The sequence below is a fragment of the Poecilia reticulata genome, chromosome 16, assembly GCF_904066995.2.
Source record: "Poecilia reticulata chromosome 16, P_reticulata-male-v2, whole genome shotgun sequence".
Lineage (NCBI taxonomy): Eukaryota > Metazoa > Chordata > Actinopteri > Cyprinodontiformes > Poeciliidae > Poecilia > Poecilia reticulata.
In genome coordinates this window covers 3193392-3209253 of record NC_088845.1, presented here as the reverse complement: position 1 = coordinate 3209253, position 15862 = coordinate 3193392, and the positions used below count along the sequence as shown (strand labels likewise).

The window sequence follows — 15862 nt, the reverse complement described above, 5'->3', positions numbered from 1 at the left end:
GTCACCATGTCTTTGAAATGTCACCACTCACATGATGCATGGAGCTGAATTTAACTGTCTTATGAAACGGCCAACAGCATGACAAATCTCACTCATAAGCACCAAAATCCATATAAAAGTAAGTTTATTACCACAAAATAGGACATCTGACATGTAGTGCATAAATAAGTTTGATGTGAAAAGGATCAGCGCTGGAGGAGGCTGCGTTTCCTCCACCTGTGTGTTCTGAATACATTCTAATGAGAAAGGTGAGCACCAAGCAGAAAAAGGCACTAAAACAGTCTTTAGCAGCAGCATCACACCCGCACATGTCATGTAGTATTACCCAGAATCCTCTCTCTGGTCCCACACGGCCCCTCCCGGGCCTCGGCCAATCAGAAGGCCTCATCAGCGCTGGGAATGATGCGCAGAGGCCAGAGGTCACAGGTCACAGGTTCAGATTAAACTCAAGCTGCTGAACATTCACTATAAAATAAAGAAAGCTCAGAGGGGAACCAACCTGGCAACCCGTTAGACCAGAACATTTCGGCTGCTTGGTTCTGGAACGACTTTCTTCCTGTTTGAAGTTTTATGCTGATTTAGCAAAGCAACGTGTTTTTTTTTGTAAAGTGCTTGAAGTTCATTTAAAGCTGCAGGAATTGTTTTTGTCCACTAGAATTTAGAGGAAACTTCAGTTTTGTTCTATATGAATTTAATGCATCGATGTACTTGCATATAGTGCTGTGAAAAACTTTTAAACCTTCCAAGCAGCCAGAGCTCCCTGTAATCTCTTAATGTTTCAGAAACCCAGTTCCCTGTAGATTCAATTTGAAATTAGCCTTTTTTATGTTTAAAGTGACTTAAACAAAAACACCTGAAATGGTCAAATGCAGGACTGAAGACAAGTAAAAAATGTAAAAGTCAAAATCCAAAAGAAAGGTCTTCAGAAGAATTGATGATTAATGCAACTTTGAAAGATCACCAGAGTCTAAGAAGGAAAACATGAAGAAATGATTGGTCGCTCTTTGCTTTTAGACATCCAGCAGAACAAATCTTTTCTCCCTTTTATAAATAATGATTTACTTTGGTCAACAGCAGCTTCGGCTGGAGGAACGTCTGGCTCTCTGGGTAATGGACGACCTGCAGATGAACTGTCTGGATGTTGCTGGATGAGTGTGCAGAAAGCCAGTCAGAGAAGAAACTGTTTTTCTGACTCTATGTTCCCACAGAGCCCAGAAAGTTCATTTGAGCTGCAGAGTTGGTAAAAGTCCCTCTGTTGAATAAATGTCTTGATTGTTGCAGCTTTTTGTTTATGTTGAAATGAAACAATTCATTTTGTCTGAGCTCTCTGGAGTCTAGCAGGAATGCATGAACAGGATTTCTCAGATTAATTAGGAGCTTCTCTCATCATACAGACAGACAAGGTGCATAAATATATACAAAACATGTTTGTATGTCTCAGGGACATGCTTCAGTGTTTCGCTACACATCTGTGCTTACAAATCCTGCTGAGTTGGAATGAAAAACAGAAGCATTGAATGCTGGGTGACCGGGCCGAAGCACCTGATTCTACCAGCCCTTCCCTCCCAGTTTCATTTAGTAATGCATATTGGTTAGCAATTGGGAGAACTGGCCCGGTTCCTCAGCAGCAGATGTCCTCTGTGTTTTTTCCAGAACAGACTTGGTCGGGAGAACGAAGGAAGGCATGTGTAGATTCGTCTTTTTTGCACATTTATAGAGAAAAAAAAAAAAAACTGCTGCAGAGGACAAAGCTTGTGTCAAAACAGAGTCCGGACCAATCTCCTTCCTTTGGCCTTGATGCGAGGAAAAGTGGCGCTCGTCTCCGTGGTGATCGGCGAGCCAACCGGGGTGTTCCCGCCTTTCCTTCTCAACAGGAAGTCAACGCTGGATGATGTCATGGCATAGAAGACGTTTCCTGTTGCCGGGATGACCAGTTCTGAGTTAACAGAAGAGAGACACAAAGTATTAAAGGAAAAACTGTTTCCAGTTGATATTATTGTGTTTTTAGACATTATTTATGTAAAGGGTGTTACATATAAAATGTATTATTCTTATTATTTTAGAACCCAGTAGGACCAGATCAAAATCCCAGAACTAAACTTTTACCATGCCCCTTTTTACATAAAAACTGCTGAATTGTTGAGCTTAATAATCATTGAAGTAAACAACGTATTTTTTGTACCTTTTCCTTCAGGCAGAAGTTGTATCAGCTCATATCTGGACGCCTGTGTGGGGTCCTGATTGTGTTTCTCCAAGGCAGAGCTGATCACAGCAGGGGTCTTGTCATTGCTGGTAACCTAAGTGGAAAACAGAGCGTAACTGTGACACCAGTACAGCTTGATTTGCACTAATGATACGGCGGCTCTGATGTGTCCTGAGGATCTGATCTGATGACTATCATTACCACGGAGAGTCAGCTGTAAGTGCAGCGTGCTGCGGATAATTCAGGCCGACTCACTGCTGATGTGAATTAGAGTTAAACGGCTTTGAGATTGGTACCAGTATGCTTCTGTACAGGTTCCCATCCTGCAGGTCCATCCGTATCCGGATGATCCGCATGTCGGGCCCCGACCCGGGGACGTTGCTGGGGAGGTTGTTGCCGCAGGAGGCTGATCTGCGGTGCGTTTTTGTGGGCGTGGTTGGGGTCAGCGCGATGGGGGTGGACTCGGTGGTCGGAGGGGACGTGTCGACGTCCAGACAGGAAACCGACGGAGATCTCATGTGCTGCAACACAAATAACCATAATCTCAGAGGGGAAATCTTGAAGATACAGGAAACTAAAGCTAAAGAAAAAAAGAGTCGGCTCTGAATGCAGCGTCTGTGAAATGAGTTCATATAAATGCAAACCTGACCTTTTCTAATAATAAACATTAGTGGATTACCTTTGTGAGTTTGGAGAGAAAGTTATTGACTGGAGAGTGAAAGTCGAAGAGGCTGTCGCCGTCACCAGCCAGGCTGGTCCGGGAGCTGCTCAGGCTGGACACAAGAACCAAAACATCAAGCTTTATCAATTAACCAGAAACAGAATTTAAACAAAACATCCTGGAAAACTAAATGATACCTGCTTCAACTTTGCAGGTATCAAAGTTGAAGCTTTGAGTTTAACTCAAAGCTAAACTCCTTTAGCTGTGAGTTTGCATTTTTTGATCCCAATCTGGAGCAGATTCATTTCTCAGATTTATTTGTGAACCTGATTTTGCTGTCACACCATCATTTCCCCTCTGTGAGACAATTAAGTTTTTTTCTAAATTAAATCTGACTACACTATTTAATTTTGACGTTATAATTTACGTGTTCATAGATTTTGTGTTTCTGTTCATTTCTTGTTCAAAGTTTGGGCTGAAACCTGACTGACATTCTGTGACCTTAAACAGGACATTGATGCTCAACAGAAACATCTCTGCACAGAACAGCGGGTCAAAGTTTATTGGATTGTATTTTTATTTACCTTAATAAATTAAATTGTCTTTAAAAACAGCTTTTTTGCTGTTTACTACAATTATCTTTGTTATACAAGATTCTGAATCTTATTTGAAACATTTAAATCAAAAATAGGAGAAACCACTTTGCTCCCCACTATAGTACATCAGATATGCCATCCATCCATCCATCCATTTTCTTCCGCTTATCCGGGGTCGGGTCGCGGGGGCAGCAGCTTCAGAAGGGAGGCCCAGACTTCCCTCTACCCAGCCACTTCTTCCAGCTCCTCCGGAGGAATCCCAAGGCGTTCCCAGGCCAGCCGAGAGACGTAATCCCTCCAGCGTGTCCTGGGTCTTCCCCGAGGCCTCCTCCCGGTGGGACCTGAACTCCTCACCAGGGAGGCGTCCATCCTGACCAGATGCCCGAGCCTCAACTGGCTCCTCTCGACATGGAGGAGCAGCGGCTCTACTATGAGTCCCTCCTGGATGACCGAGCTTCTCACCCTATCTCTAAGGGAGAGCCCAGCCACCCTGCGGAGGAAACCCATTTCGGCCGCTTGTACCCGTGATCTCGTTCTTTCGGTCATGACCCAAAGCTCATGACCATAGATGAGGGTGGAAACGTAGATCGACCGGTAAATCGAGAGCTTCGCTTTTTGGCTCAGCTCTCTCTTCACCACGACGGACCGGTACAGCGCCCGCTTCACGGCAGACGCTGCCCCAATCCGCCTGTCAGTCTCCCGCTCCCTTCTTTCCTCATTCGTGAACAAGATCCCCAGATACTTAAACTCCTCCACTGGAGGCAGGACGACCCCCCTGACCCGGAGAAGGCACTCTACCCTTTTCCGGCTCAAGACCATGGCCTCGGATTTGGAGGCACTGAGCCTCATCAGATATGATTAATCCATTTAATCCTGACAATGATGAGCGATTCCCAGTGAAATGAGCTTTAGAAATCATTATAAAAACAGGCGTTTGCATCAATAAAGACCCACCATCCCCTCATGGTAACTCACTCTGAGCACTGGGTGATGATGACTGTTGGCATCAAAGATCGAGGACTCGGCTCAGTGGGTGCTTCAATCTCATTGGACAGTCTGTAACTACAATTAGACATCAGTCAGTAAAACATACACTGGATGTTTTCAAATCTTAAATGCTCCTAAATGTTTACCTCTGCTCCTCTGTGAGTGTGGGCACGCTGTGGTACCACTGTGAGAAGGCCTCGTCAGAGTCAAACACGCAGTTTTTGCAAGAAGACTGCAGGAGCCGGATTTGAGCTAAAACCTCAAATTCCTGTTAACAAAGAACTTTATCACCACAATGTTTCTCAAAAAAAGAAAACAGCTGACATCCACGGCAGCTGCTTTAAGAACCATAACTATTTCCTGCTCTGATTCTATTTCTGCTCCACTCATTTTAGACTTTAACCCCCTTTATTTGTAGCAGAGAAATATATTTTGCATATTGTGTCACTTACCCTTCTCCTTTTGTCAAAGTTGATGTATCCATTCTGCAAAGGGAGTGACAGGATGCGTTAGGTCAGCCTGAGTGCTGTTACATGGATCCCACAGATGAGATCAACTTACATCCAGCCGGTCTTTGACCGCCGTGTCCAGCATGGTGAGGTCTGTGAGGAAGATTCCCAGGTAGGGCACGGTGCCCTGAGCGTTGGACTGGGATGACACATGTTTTTCATTAGTTCCCCCTGAGGTTCTCATTCACAACCCAAAGAGCCCACCAACAGATGAATGCCTGCAGCTATTTTTCACAGGGCGGCTCAGAATCCAGCTGAACACACTGGAGTTTACATCACAGCTCACTGTCTCATTTTGTTGCTCAATTCCCTACAAGGATCCTCTTTAAAACCACTGATCCACCCGCAGTTCAGCTACAGACCTCACGAACACAACATTTAGCATTGTTAGAATAGTATCCGGCTTTAAAACTTTGTTTTACCTCTGAAAAGTGGATTTTTATGGCAATTTGAATATGCACATGTGCAACATCTTGAAAAAAAATGTATACCACATAAACATTTTCACATGTTTTTTTGTTTTGTTTTGTTTTTTGACACGCTGAAACTTCTGCTTTCGTTTAGCACTGGAGCCTTTTTGCTAACTTTAAAAACATTTGACACACTTAGCTTCCCCTAATTTAATTTATGCGGATAGATTCTTTTATCTTTTACTTTTTTCCTTTTAATTCACTTTGTATAGCCTTCTTGCTGAAAGTGTGCTATATTAATAAAATTACCTTTACATTTACCTTTTAGATTCCAAAGTGCTCATTTGCTTTAAGTTGAATAAAGTTCGACATCAGTGTTGAAGTTTCGGTTATAGATTTTTTCTTCAAGCAGTTCATATTCAAGCTCTTATTCTGAAATCTGTTTATATTCAAGCTCTTATTCTGAAATCTGTTTATGCAGCAGTTTTGTCTCCTGTCATGCCAGATTGTGTTCTAACAATCACAGATAAAAGTTAAGCATCTATTACCAAGGAAATAAAAATGTCTCCTATTCGCATACATGAACGAGCTTAACGCATGTAGTGAATGTTTCCTGCTGAGGTATTTGCCATCGTGAAACACCAATTTCGTTTTGCAGTACAAAAAAGCTGAATTAGTCTAAAATATTTAGCTTAAAGTAATCCCACACTTTTGACACCTTTCATCTTTTTCTTTCTCTTCTTTTGTTCTTCGCCGTCTCCTTCTGTAGATGCTAATAGCACTTAGCATTCGTCAAGAGCTCATTGGGGGCAGTGAGAGCGTTGCGCAACACAAATAATCATCCGTTCCGAACACGCCGTGCTAAACAGTAAAACTTAATTTAACGAAGCCTCGAGGCAGATAATTTGCCGTTGGCTTTCTGACACACCAAGTGTTTTGCTTGTAGAACAAAAAATTGAACAGAACTTTGCACGCATTTCTTGCATTTTTTCTTACAATTTTTTTTTAGAAACAGATGGACTCTGAAGATAGCTTCCAGTCGCACTGGATTTTATATATTGGTCTCACATTTCAGATTTTTGTTTGTTAAAAAAAAGGATGTATCATTTTCCTTCCTTTACTGTTTAGCTTTAATTCAATAAAATGTGGAACAAGTGCAAGAGGTGTGATAACTTTTGAAGGTACTGTAACTGTCACGCTTCCACAAGCCTTAAAATCCACCTGAAATGTAACTTCTAAGCACAGAGCGTTTCTGTGCACTTTTACAGGGTGTTACATCATGCTGCAAATTTCAAAAAGTCGGCCATAAAGGCCTGTGGGGACGAACGGCCCCTCAGGCTGAAATGTTTAGTATTCACTGCAGACGTGGGCCATAAAGTTGGTGAAAATACTTCTCTTTTATTTGCCCGTACATCAGAGAGGTCATTTCTAAGCTGCTCCTAAAACGTCTTGGTGAGGTAACCCTGAAAGCTTGTGGCAGTCCGGTGAGAACTGTGGATGTGAACTCAGCGTTTCTGAGTGTTTGAAGCTGCATGCTTTCATCCTCCTGCAGCTGAGATGTGCAACCAGAACCTCTCAGCTGTCAGGAAGATGTTGGACACGATTCTCGGATCAGTCTCCGTAGCCAGCGTTTCCACTCTACTCACCCTGCTGTGGTGTCTGTTGTTGATCCTGTTGTCAAGGTTGGCAAACTTTGAGGTTCCCTCCTGCAAGACACGAACAAGGGGAAGCTTTCCATTTATTCACTCGAGTTTAAACAGAAGGAGAATTTTTATTGACATGTTTATCTTATATTACGCATCTAGTTGGTCATTATGCTAAAAAAAAAGTGATTTTTGTGCTGCAGCCAGTATTTTAATCTTGGATTTGCCCTATAATAGTAACAAACTGATAAAATAGTGTATGTTCCTTCTCTGCTTGAATAATCTCCAGCTATTTGGTAAAAATAAATGAACTAAAAGAATTTGGAGAATTTTAAATGTGCCGTTTGCTTTTTGGCAACTTGGGGGACAACAAAAAGAAACATGACATTTTCCTATGGAAGAAGATTAGAGCCACTGAAATAAATTTAGCAAGAGAAGAGAACCAGCTTTCTGGAGGAACATGTCGGATTGAAGTGATTTTTATGTAGACGATAAAATTTGGAGTAAAAAAATCTCTATTTGGTGAATAAAGTCAGAATAGTTTGTTGTTTTTTCCAATTCCTTTTATCCTCTTTTGTAGTATCAACAATCAATAAAAAAGAGCAAGAAAATATGACTCATCCTACATTATGAGAGTTACATTACATTTTGTTGCTGTAACAAGACGGTGCAACAATCTGTTTATTTCTTAAATAAACAGATCATTTCATTGTTATATTACATTTTGCCAGTGAATAAAGCCATTTTTAAGCCCATTTTTTAGGTGCTTAGGTTTATACAGTGATTTCCTCAGGATTTCATAATTTTACCTCCTTTAAATCTTATATTAAACACATTTCTGGAATTTTCTTCATCCTCCTGTATAATATCATCAAAATCAGAAACGTCCTGTTCCTGATTGTTGCATTGTTGCCTTTTTTCCAGTTATGCATGACTAGCATTTATTGCTACAATTAACTTTGTGATCTAGCTGTTTTTTTATTCCTTCACACTTGGCCCAGTGCTTCTGTGGCTGTCTGGCTCTTTCATGTACTCAACATTTTGTTAGGAATATTTCTTACACAGAGAACTTTTTACTAATTGGTATTGAATGTTGTGAAGCTTAGATGTTGTTTGGAATTGGAATTAACTGGATGAATTAAATACATTTAGACTAACTTGCATACATAATTTGTAAGATTTGAACTGAACTAAGTTCTTAGGTCGCTTTTAGTATTTTGTTAGTTCAACCACAGATTTCTTCTTCCTGGAAATAATGTTAACAATTTGCAGTCGCCTGCAGAGAGTTTTGACTTGAATCTCACAGGGAATTAATGGAAATAGCTAAAGATTAGGGTGATGAAACGGAGGCTTTCCAACCACAAAGACTGCATCGTAAAATATAAATTGCAAAAAAAAAGCCAGTCAGCCATTAAAAAAAATCTTTGATCAACTTTAGGCCCTCAAAAATGTTCATATATTATTAAAAAGGGTATTAATAATTTTTATCATTACTTTTTATTTACTTTACAATGTAATAAAAAGATATTTGTTTTTTCAAAAATGATACTCCTTTTATATTATAATAATATTTTTGTGAAATGGTTGGTTAAATGTTAATTATTGAAGTTTAAATGAATGAACTGGCATGAATAACTTTGAGCTATATTTGTTTTCTGGAAGTTTTATACATCTTTCTTAAATTTGTATGTTTTCTCGTATAAACGGTTGAATATTTTGTAAATATTCCATCGTGAGATAATCCTACTGCAATGAAAGTTACCTTTAGAATAAGGTTGTTGTTTTTTTTTTTTGTTTTGTTTTTTTTACCAGAAATGCCAATAATCACAAAGGCTGCTTCTTCATTCCTGTGATGTTATCTCCAACACAGATATTAAAGCACTGGGAAAGCACTGAGCGTTTGTTTCTGGAGGGGATTCACACAAACTGCAATTTGCAAAACTCTGTTGTTGCAAAAAGACCCAAAACAGAGTTTAATTCAATCACTGCAATGCTTTCCGACCCACCTCCATTCATTTATTTACACTAAAGCGTATTAAGGGACACAAGAAAAACTGCAGAAATAGGGACTTTTGAAGAGGCAATGAAAAGCTGAGCAGTAAAAGCATCAGACGGCAGCCAGGAGCGCCGATCTCAAGAAAAAAAGCTCTGAAACGAATTCAGAACGTCACAAAAAAGAGCTGCTGAGATCTCACTTTTTATCACCGTCGTTTCAATCTGCAAACAGCAAAACTCTAAATAAACACATCAATTCACAATCGACTGGGTAGTTTCATGCTGCGCCGTGACCCTGAGTGCTCAGATGTCTCACTGAAGCAGATGAGATTATATCAGCAGTTTTAGCATGATTCAGCTTTCCAGGCACACAGAGTAATTTATTTCCACTGTCATTAATGCGCTCTTTATTCCCACAACAACTCACCTCCTTCAGGAGTTCTCTGCTCTGTGAATAGTTGTCCTTGTCTGAGAATATTTCTGCCAGCTCCTCGTATCTCCTCAAGGCCTCTCTGCGAAAGAAAACAACTGTCAGTGGAAGATTCATGTGTGTTCTTGAATTATTCAAGGTAGCAAAAGCGTAATAAAGGAAGAATGTGCAAGCACAGCTGAGTCTCAGAAAGCTGAAGGCATATTTAACCTGGAAAGTGGTTTTATGGTCAGTAACAGAGATTTAAACTATTTTTTTAATGGGAACAACAGGGTGTAAGGCTGGTTAGCTCATCTGGTCAGACTGTGTTGCTAATAACACCAAGGTCATGGGTTCAATCCCCATACTGGCCAATTCAAATCTAAAACTAAGATATAGTAAAAGGCTAGTAAATCCAATATTAAACATACTGATTGTGAAAAACATTAGAATATGAGCACTTTCCTTAAATTTTTATTGTTAAGATCAAGTACGTATTTCTTAAAAGAATGGAAACTGAACAGTGTGCATGGCCAGTTAGCTCAGCTGGTCAGAGTGTGGTGCTAATAACGCCAAGGTCATGGGTTCAACCCCCACACTGGCCAATTCAACTTTAAAGTCTTAATAAAATCAACACAAACAAGAGGCTGAAAAATCCAATATTATACATATTGATTTTGAAAAACTTTAGAATATGAGCACTTTTCTTAAATTTTCAGTTAAAATCAAGTACATATTTCTTAAATCCATAAAAACTCAACATTATGTAAGGTAGGTAGGTTAGCTCAGCTTGTAAGAGCGTGGTGCTGATACAGCTGAGGTCAGGGATTCAATGTCCCAACTGGGCAAATAAAATCTAAAGTCCTTCAGACAATCAACCTGTCAAAATAAGAAATGGCTCTGAAATAAAATCAAAACTAAAAACTGCTGGAAAATCAACTATGATGCATGTTAATTTTGAAAAACATTAGAATATGAGCACTTTTCTTAAATTTTCATTGTTAAGATCAAGTACGTATTTCTTAAAAGAATGGAAACTGAACAGTGCGTACAGCCGGTTAGCTCAGCTGGTCAGAGCGTGGCACTGATAACACCAAGGTCATGGGTTCAACCCCCACACTAGCCAATTCAATTCTAACATCTTAATAAAATCAACTCAAACAAAAGGATGGAAAATCAACTATTATGCATGTACCGGTCCGTCGTGGTGAAGAGAGAGCTGAGCCAAAAAGCGAAGCTCTCGATTTACCGGTCGATCTACGTTCCCACCCTCATCTATGGTCATGAGCTTTGGGTCATGACCGAAAGAACGAGATCACGGGTACAAGCGGCCGAAATGGGTTTCCTCCGCAGGGTGGCTGGGCTCTCCCTTAGAGATAGGGTGAGAAGCTCGGTCATCCGGGAGGGACTCAGAGTAGAGCCGCTGCTCCTCCACGTCGAGAGGAGCCAGTTGAGGTGGCTCGGGCATCTGGTAAGGATGCCTCCTGGACGCCTCCCTGGTGAGGTGTTCCGGGCACGTCCCACCGGGAGGAGGCCTCGGGGAAGACCCAGGACACGCTGGAGGGATTACGTCTCTCGGCTGGCCTGGGAACGCCTTGGGATTCCCCCGGAGGAGCTGGAAGAAGTGGCTGGGGAGAGGGAAGTCTGGGCCTCCCTTCTGAAGCTGCTGCCCCCGCGACCCGACCCCGGATAAGCGGAAGAAAATGGATGGATGGATGGATGGATTTTGAAAAACATTAGAATATGAGAACTTTACTCAAATCTTCATTATTAAGATCAAGTGCATTTGATCTTAATAATAAGTGAATTTTGAGTTTTGAAACTCAACATTATCTTCGAACAGCTTAGGTTAGCTGGTCAGATGATTATTAGTGTAAATCCCTCCAGCATTCACACTAATGACTGCAATGATTGACTAAGGATTGCAAGACACCTACGATGCCATAGAACATTTATTTTCCAGCAAGACGAAGACCCGAAAATCTAACGAAAGCTACACTGCAAAAAGTCCCCTTTCAAAAACAAGAAAAAAAAGTACAAAAATAGGGTATAATTTTCTTAAAATAAGAAAAATTATCTGCCAACAGAACAAGAAAATTTATCTTGTCAAGATTTTCTAAAACAAGAAAAAATATCTTACCAAGATAAACCTACAATATCTTAAAATTAGTGTATTTTTACTTAAAACAAGCCAATTTTACTTATACGAGTAAGATATATTCTTATTTTAAGAAAAATTATCTCAAGTAAGAAAATGTTACTTGACACTGAATTTCTTAAAATAGCGTAAATTTTCTTATTTAAGAAAAATGTTCTATGTATTAAGAAAATAAATCTCATATATTCTATTTGTATTAGTAAAATTGGCTTGTTTTAAGTACAAATACACTAATTTTAAGATATTTGTAGGTTATCTTGGTTAGATATTTTTCTTGTTTGGAAATCTTGACAAGATAAATTTCTTGTTCTGTTGGCAGATAATTTTTCTTATTTAAGAAAATTATACCCTATTTTGTACTTTTTTTTCCTTGTTTTGAAAGGGGACTTTTTGCAGTGATATACCTAAATCTAGTTTATTTTATTGTTGCATAGGATTAAAATATATATTTTATCATAGCCTTACTCAAGGTTCTTATGCTAAGACAAAAATCCAAAAATTGATCCTGTGAATACTGGAACAAGATATGTTATTGGCTTGCTGAAATGAAGACATAAGTTCAATTACTTTAACATCTTTATTACGTTTAAGTTTCACATAAACACAATAAAACATGACTACTGGTCAGAATTTAAAGTCTGGATGGGCATCTGATTCTGAAACAATCCTGTAAAATGACAGAACAATGACGATCTGACACATCTGCTGCACTAAGAGTCAAGCAAACCAAATTGTCCAAAGCAAAAAAAATCTTGGGATTAGATGTCAACAATAGGAGCTTCCCCGCAATGAACTTCTTCCAATAAGCCATAGCCTTTTATATGCGGAAGTCTTGCCTCAGTTACGGACGGTGTTCTCAAGACGTCTGTCAGCAGCACAGAGAGGAGTGGCCCCAGACACACGGATGCTGAAAGTGTAGTAGCTATGATGTCCTCCTTTCAGAAGATCAGGGCAGGCAGCATGGTTCCAATGGCCAGTAGAAAGTTAGTTTCACGATCACCACAGAGCTGAAAAGTGGTCTTGTTTGAAGTTGTTGGGTCATCTGCTAATTGGAGCACAGACAGAAAAACAATCACAAAACAAACCACGTTTAGGGTCTAATCAGTGTAATGATGAATCAGTATCATAAATTTCTTACCTCAAGAATGTGAAGGATGCCGTCACTTGCAATTCCCAAAGTTCTTGTAGATGGTGCAATACGTGATTGACGATGTGTCTGGCATAGGCTTCACCATGGCAACAGTTTGGTTTACTTGAAAAATAAAACAAGTCTTATTTTAGTTCATGTGCTCAATTACAATATTACATGAATTCAAGATGGCAAGAAAGTTATTTTAATTAAATCAAACTAGGACTACTTAAATTCACAAATCAAAAATAGTGTTTAAAATATCCTGGTAACAGTGTGGAATATCTAACCTAGGCTTTAGTCTCATTGCATTTAAGTTTTTAAATTACAGCACATAAAACACCCTCAAAGTTAGTGAAATACTAGGCGGAATTGCTCTTAACCATTTCCCGAATCATAAGCTACGAATGAGAAGCCACCTTAGCTATGTTAAAAACGGAAGCTACCAAGAACTCGTGTCGATATTTTAAGCCACAGCTATTGTGGTTAATAACTGTTCAAGCTCATATTCACAAGAGCGGCTCTTTAACCACGGATGAAAATTGGCATATCACGACATGCTAACTAGCTTCAGTTAGCTTATCTTAGAAAGACAGACAACTTTAAACTTACCTCTCAGTACAGCAGCTGTAGGGTCTATACACGTAAAAAAGTCCTCCATCTTCATTCATGTCCAACCGAGATTAGAGAATTGCCAAAAGAAAATCTTATAAAAGTACAGTAGATAAAAGCTTAGTTAGGCTGTTACAACTGAATTAACGGTTAATCAGGGCAGTTAAATGATCTCTGGCGTTGCCGTTAGTGATGTGCGGATTGATACTGAAATATCGATTCTTCCGATACCAGAACTTAATTCTTTAAAATCTATTGTCAGATCCAAGGATCAATACTTTCAACACTTTAGTAATTTGAGATAATGTAGATTAACAAGAGCAAGTTAGAAAGTAACTAAATTATTGAGATCTTGCCGAAATGAAACGTTGTTAATGGGAACTACTTTTTCTTCCGCCTGGTGAGTATGTAATGTGTAAGGACGTAATGCCCAAGCGCAGCGTGCTGCTGACGCTCACTCACTCAGAAATGGACATGTTGACAGATTATTAAAAAAGTGACATGGAGCCATTTCAGCTGTCATTTTATAGTAGTTTTAATAATTAAACAAGGATGTGTTTAGTAGGGTTATTACTTTACTAATTTTCTTTTTTTAGTTTGCAACTCCATTTCACATGTTTGTATATTTCTGCTGAATTAAAATAGTTTATAGTAAACGGGATTGTTGTCTCAATATACTTCTGAGTTTAAAATGAGTGCATCAGAGTACATTGTGTTCTTTTTATGAAGCCAAGATATGGATTACATTTATTTTTATTTAATTAAGAAACAAATTAATTGTCTTTTGCACAAAGTATGGGATCTGTATTGCCAATACCACCTTAAATTTACTCGATTGGATCAGAAAGAAAATCTGTTGTATCGAACATTAATACTATCTCACTGACATTTTGGGCGCTTTCCCATGTGGATTGTATGATGTCATAAAAGGGGTTACAAACATGATGAATAAAATATTGTTCAAACTAATATTAGTAACTTATAAAGTAAGAATTTGAAATATAAACCAAAAGTTAAAATATTTATCATGACATTGAGCTAATCAATATTGTTGATTCTAATCTCATTGTGTGGAATACCAGCCATTTCAAATCACACATCAATAGAAATTTCATGACATGTCAGTAAGAGGTTGCATCAAGAAGATCAAATTAAGAAGGTCCTTAGCAGATGGAAACATGCCAAGAATTATCTTGATATATAACTGATATTGTTTCTGAAATTGTTGTGTTAAATGTCAATCGTTTAAATATTAAATTATAATTCCTGTACACTCTGCCAATTTATACAAGAATATAAGTTCATGGGTTTTTTTTTTATTTTCATTGACAATAACACAAAGGATTCCATTTGGACATAGTCTGTTTTAATTATCTGAATACATTTAATTAAGTATGTGATTTCGCTTTCTGTGCTTGAAATAAGAAATTTTTACTTATATAAAATAAGTTCTAGACTTGAAGTTTGATTGGTAAATATTGATATTCTAGATTCTAGCACATATTTACTCATAATAAGTAATATTTTCTTAACATTAAGCTTTTATATCTTACTGAGATAATTAAGTACAAAAACACTTAAAATAAGAAAAATATTCTTACATAAATCCCTCTTGGTGAGAAAAATTATCTTGACAGAAAGAAAACAAGAAAAATCTCCTTAATTTAAGATATTTAATCTTACTAAGATTTCAGTTTTTGCAGTGTACGCAAAGACAGTTTCTCATTATCTGTTAATGGTCGAATTTGGTTGACACACACCTGTCCGTTTCCTGCCAGGTCCTCCTCAGCCTGTGGATGGGGTTGCTCTGCAGCGCCGACACGACGGCGTACAGGGAGGAGAAATTCTTCCTGGCTCTGCATTCCTGTTCAAAGACACAGAGCAGGACTGCTGAATAAAGGCTTTTGCTTGAAGACATGCTGCAACAGAAAACACCTCTGGATGTGTGCGCGTACGTGTGTGCGCGTACGTGTGTGCGCGAACGTTTGTGTGCGCGTACGTGTGCGCGTGTGTGTGTGCGTGCGTGTGTGTGTGTGTGTGTGTGTTGGAACGCCTATCTGGCATTAAGTTACACTTTCAGTTAATGACTCTACATTTCCAACAAACACAGGAAGTTGCCTTTTCATTAAATGGGAGAAATAAGCTGCTCATGTAATTCAAACTGAAAGCTGGATTTGATCCTGAGGGTTTTTCAACAGCAAACTGCTACTAATATTACAGTTAAGGTGGATATTTTATAATTTCATCATCATTTACCCACAAATATGCAGCTGTGTTTAAACTCTCAGTATTTCTACAAGAAGCCAGGATTGAGTTTCTCTTTGCATTTTTTTCCTGAAAACAACCAAGCAACCAGGTTCCATGTGCACCCTGAGAAAAGGGTCATTATGAGAGGATTATATGAGCTAAGTTGTGTGAAAAGGCACAACTGATATACACTGCTCAAAAAAATAAAGTGAACACTTAAACAACACAATATAACTCCAAGTAAATCAAACTTCTGTGAAATCAAACTGTCCACTTAGGAAGCAACACTGATTGACAACAGGG

At 38.9% G+C, this 15862-nt stretch overlaps 1 protein-coding gene and 1 non-coding gene across 3 annotated transcripts in view; one reads left to right on the top strand and one right to left on the bottom strand.

Moving 5' to 3' along the window:
* Nucleotides 1-107: 107 nt before the first annotated feature.
* The window catches only part of rgl2 (ral guanine nucleotide dissociation stimulator-like 2), a 33949-nt gene continuing 18194 nt past the window's right edge, over nt 108-15862 (bottom strand). For both annotated transcript variants that reach the window (XM_081617090.1, XM_081617091.1), the window contains 11 exons: nt 15073-15176; nt 9432-9516; nt 7013-7072; nt 5009-5095; nt 4900-4932; nt 4594-4715; nt 4436-4522; nt 2883-2976; nt 2500-2724; nt 2183-2297; nt 108-1936 (listed from right to left, as the gene is read on the bottom strand). In XM_081617090.1, coding sequence (XP_081473216.1) covers nt 1758-1936; nt 2183-2297; nt 2500-2724; nt 2883-2976; nt 4436-4522; nt 4594-4715; nt 4900-4932; nt 5009-5095; nt 7013-7072; nt 9432-9516; nt 15073-15176 — 1191 coding nt within the window. In that variant the 3' untranslated portion in view covers nt 108-1757. The remainder of the gene's footprint in view (nt 1937-2182; nt 2298-2499; nt 2725-2882; nt 2977-4435; nt 4523-4593; nt 4716-4899; nt 4933-5008; nt 5096-7012; nt 7073-9431; nt 9517-15072; nt 15177-15862) is intronic.
* trnai-aau (transfer RNA isoleucine (anticodon AAU)) lies at nt 9945-10018 on the top strand. Its single transcript has one exon. It is a non-coding gene; the product is annotated as a tRNA-Ile (tRNA).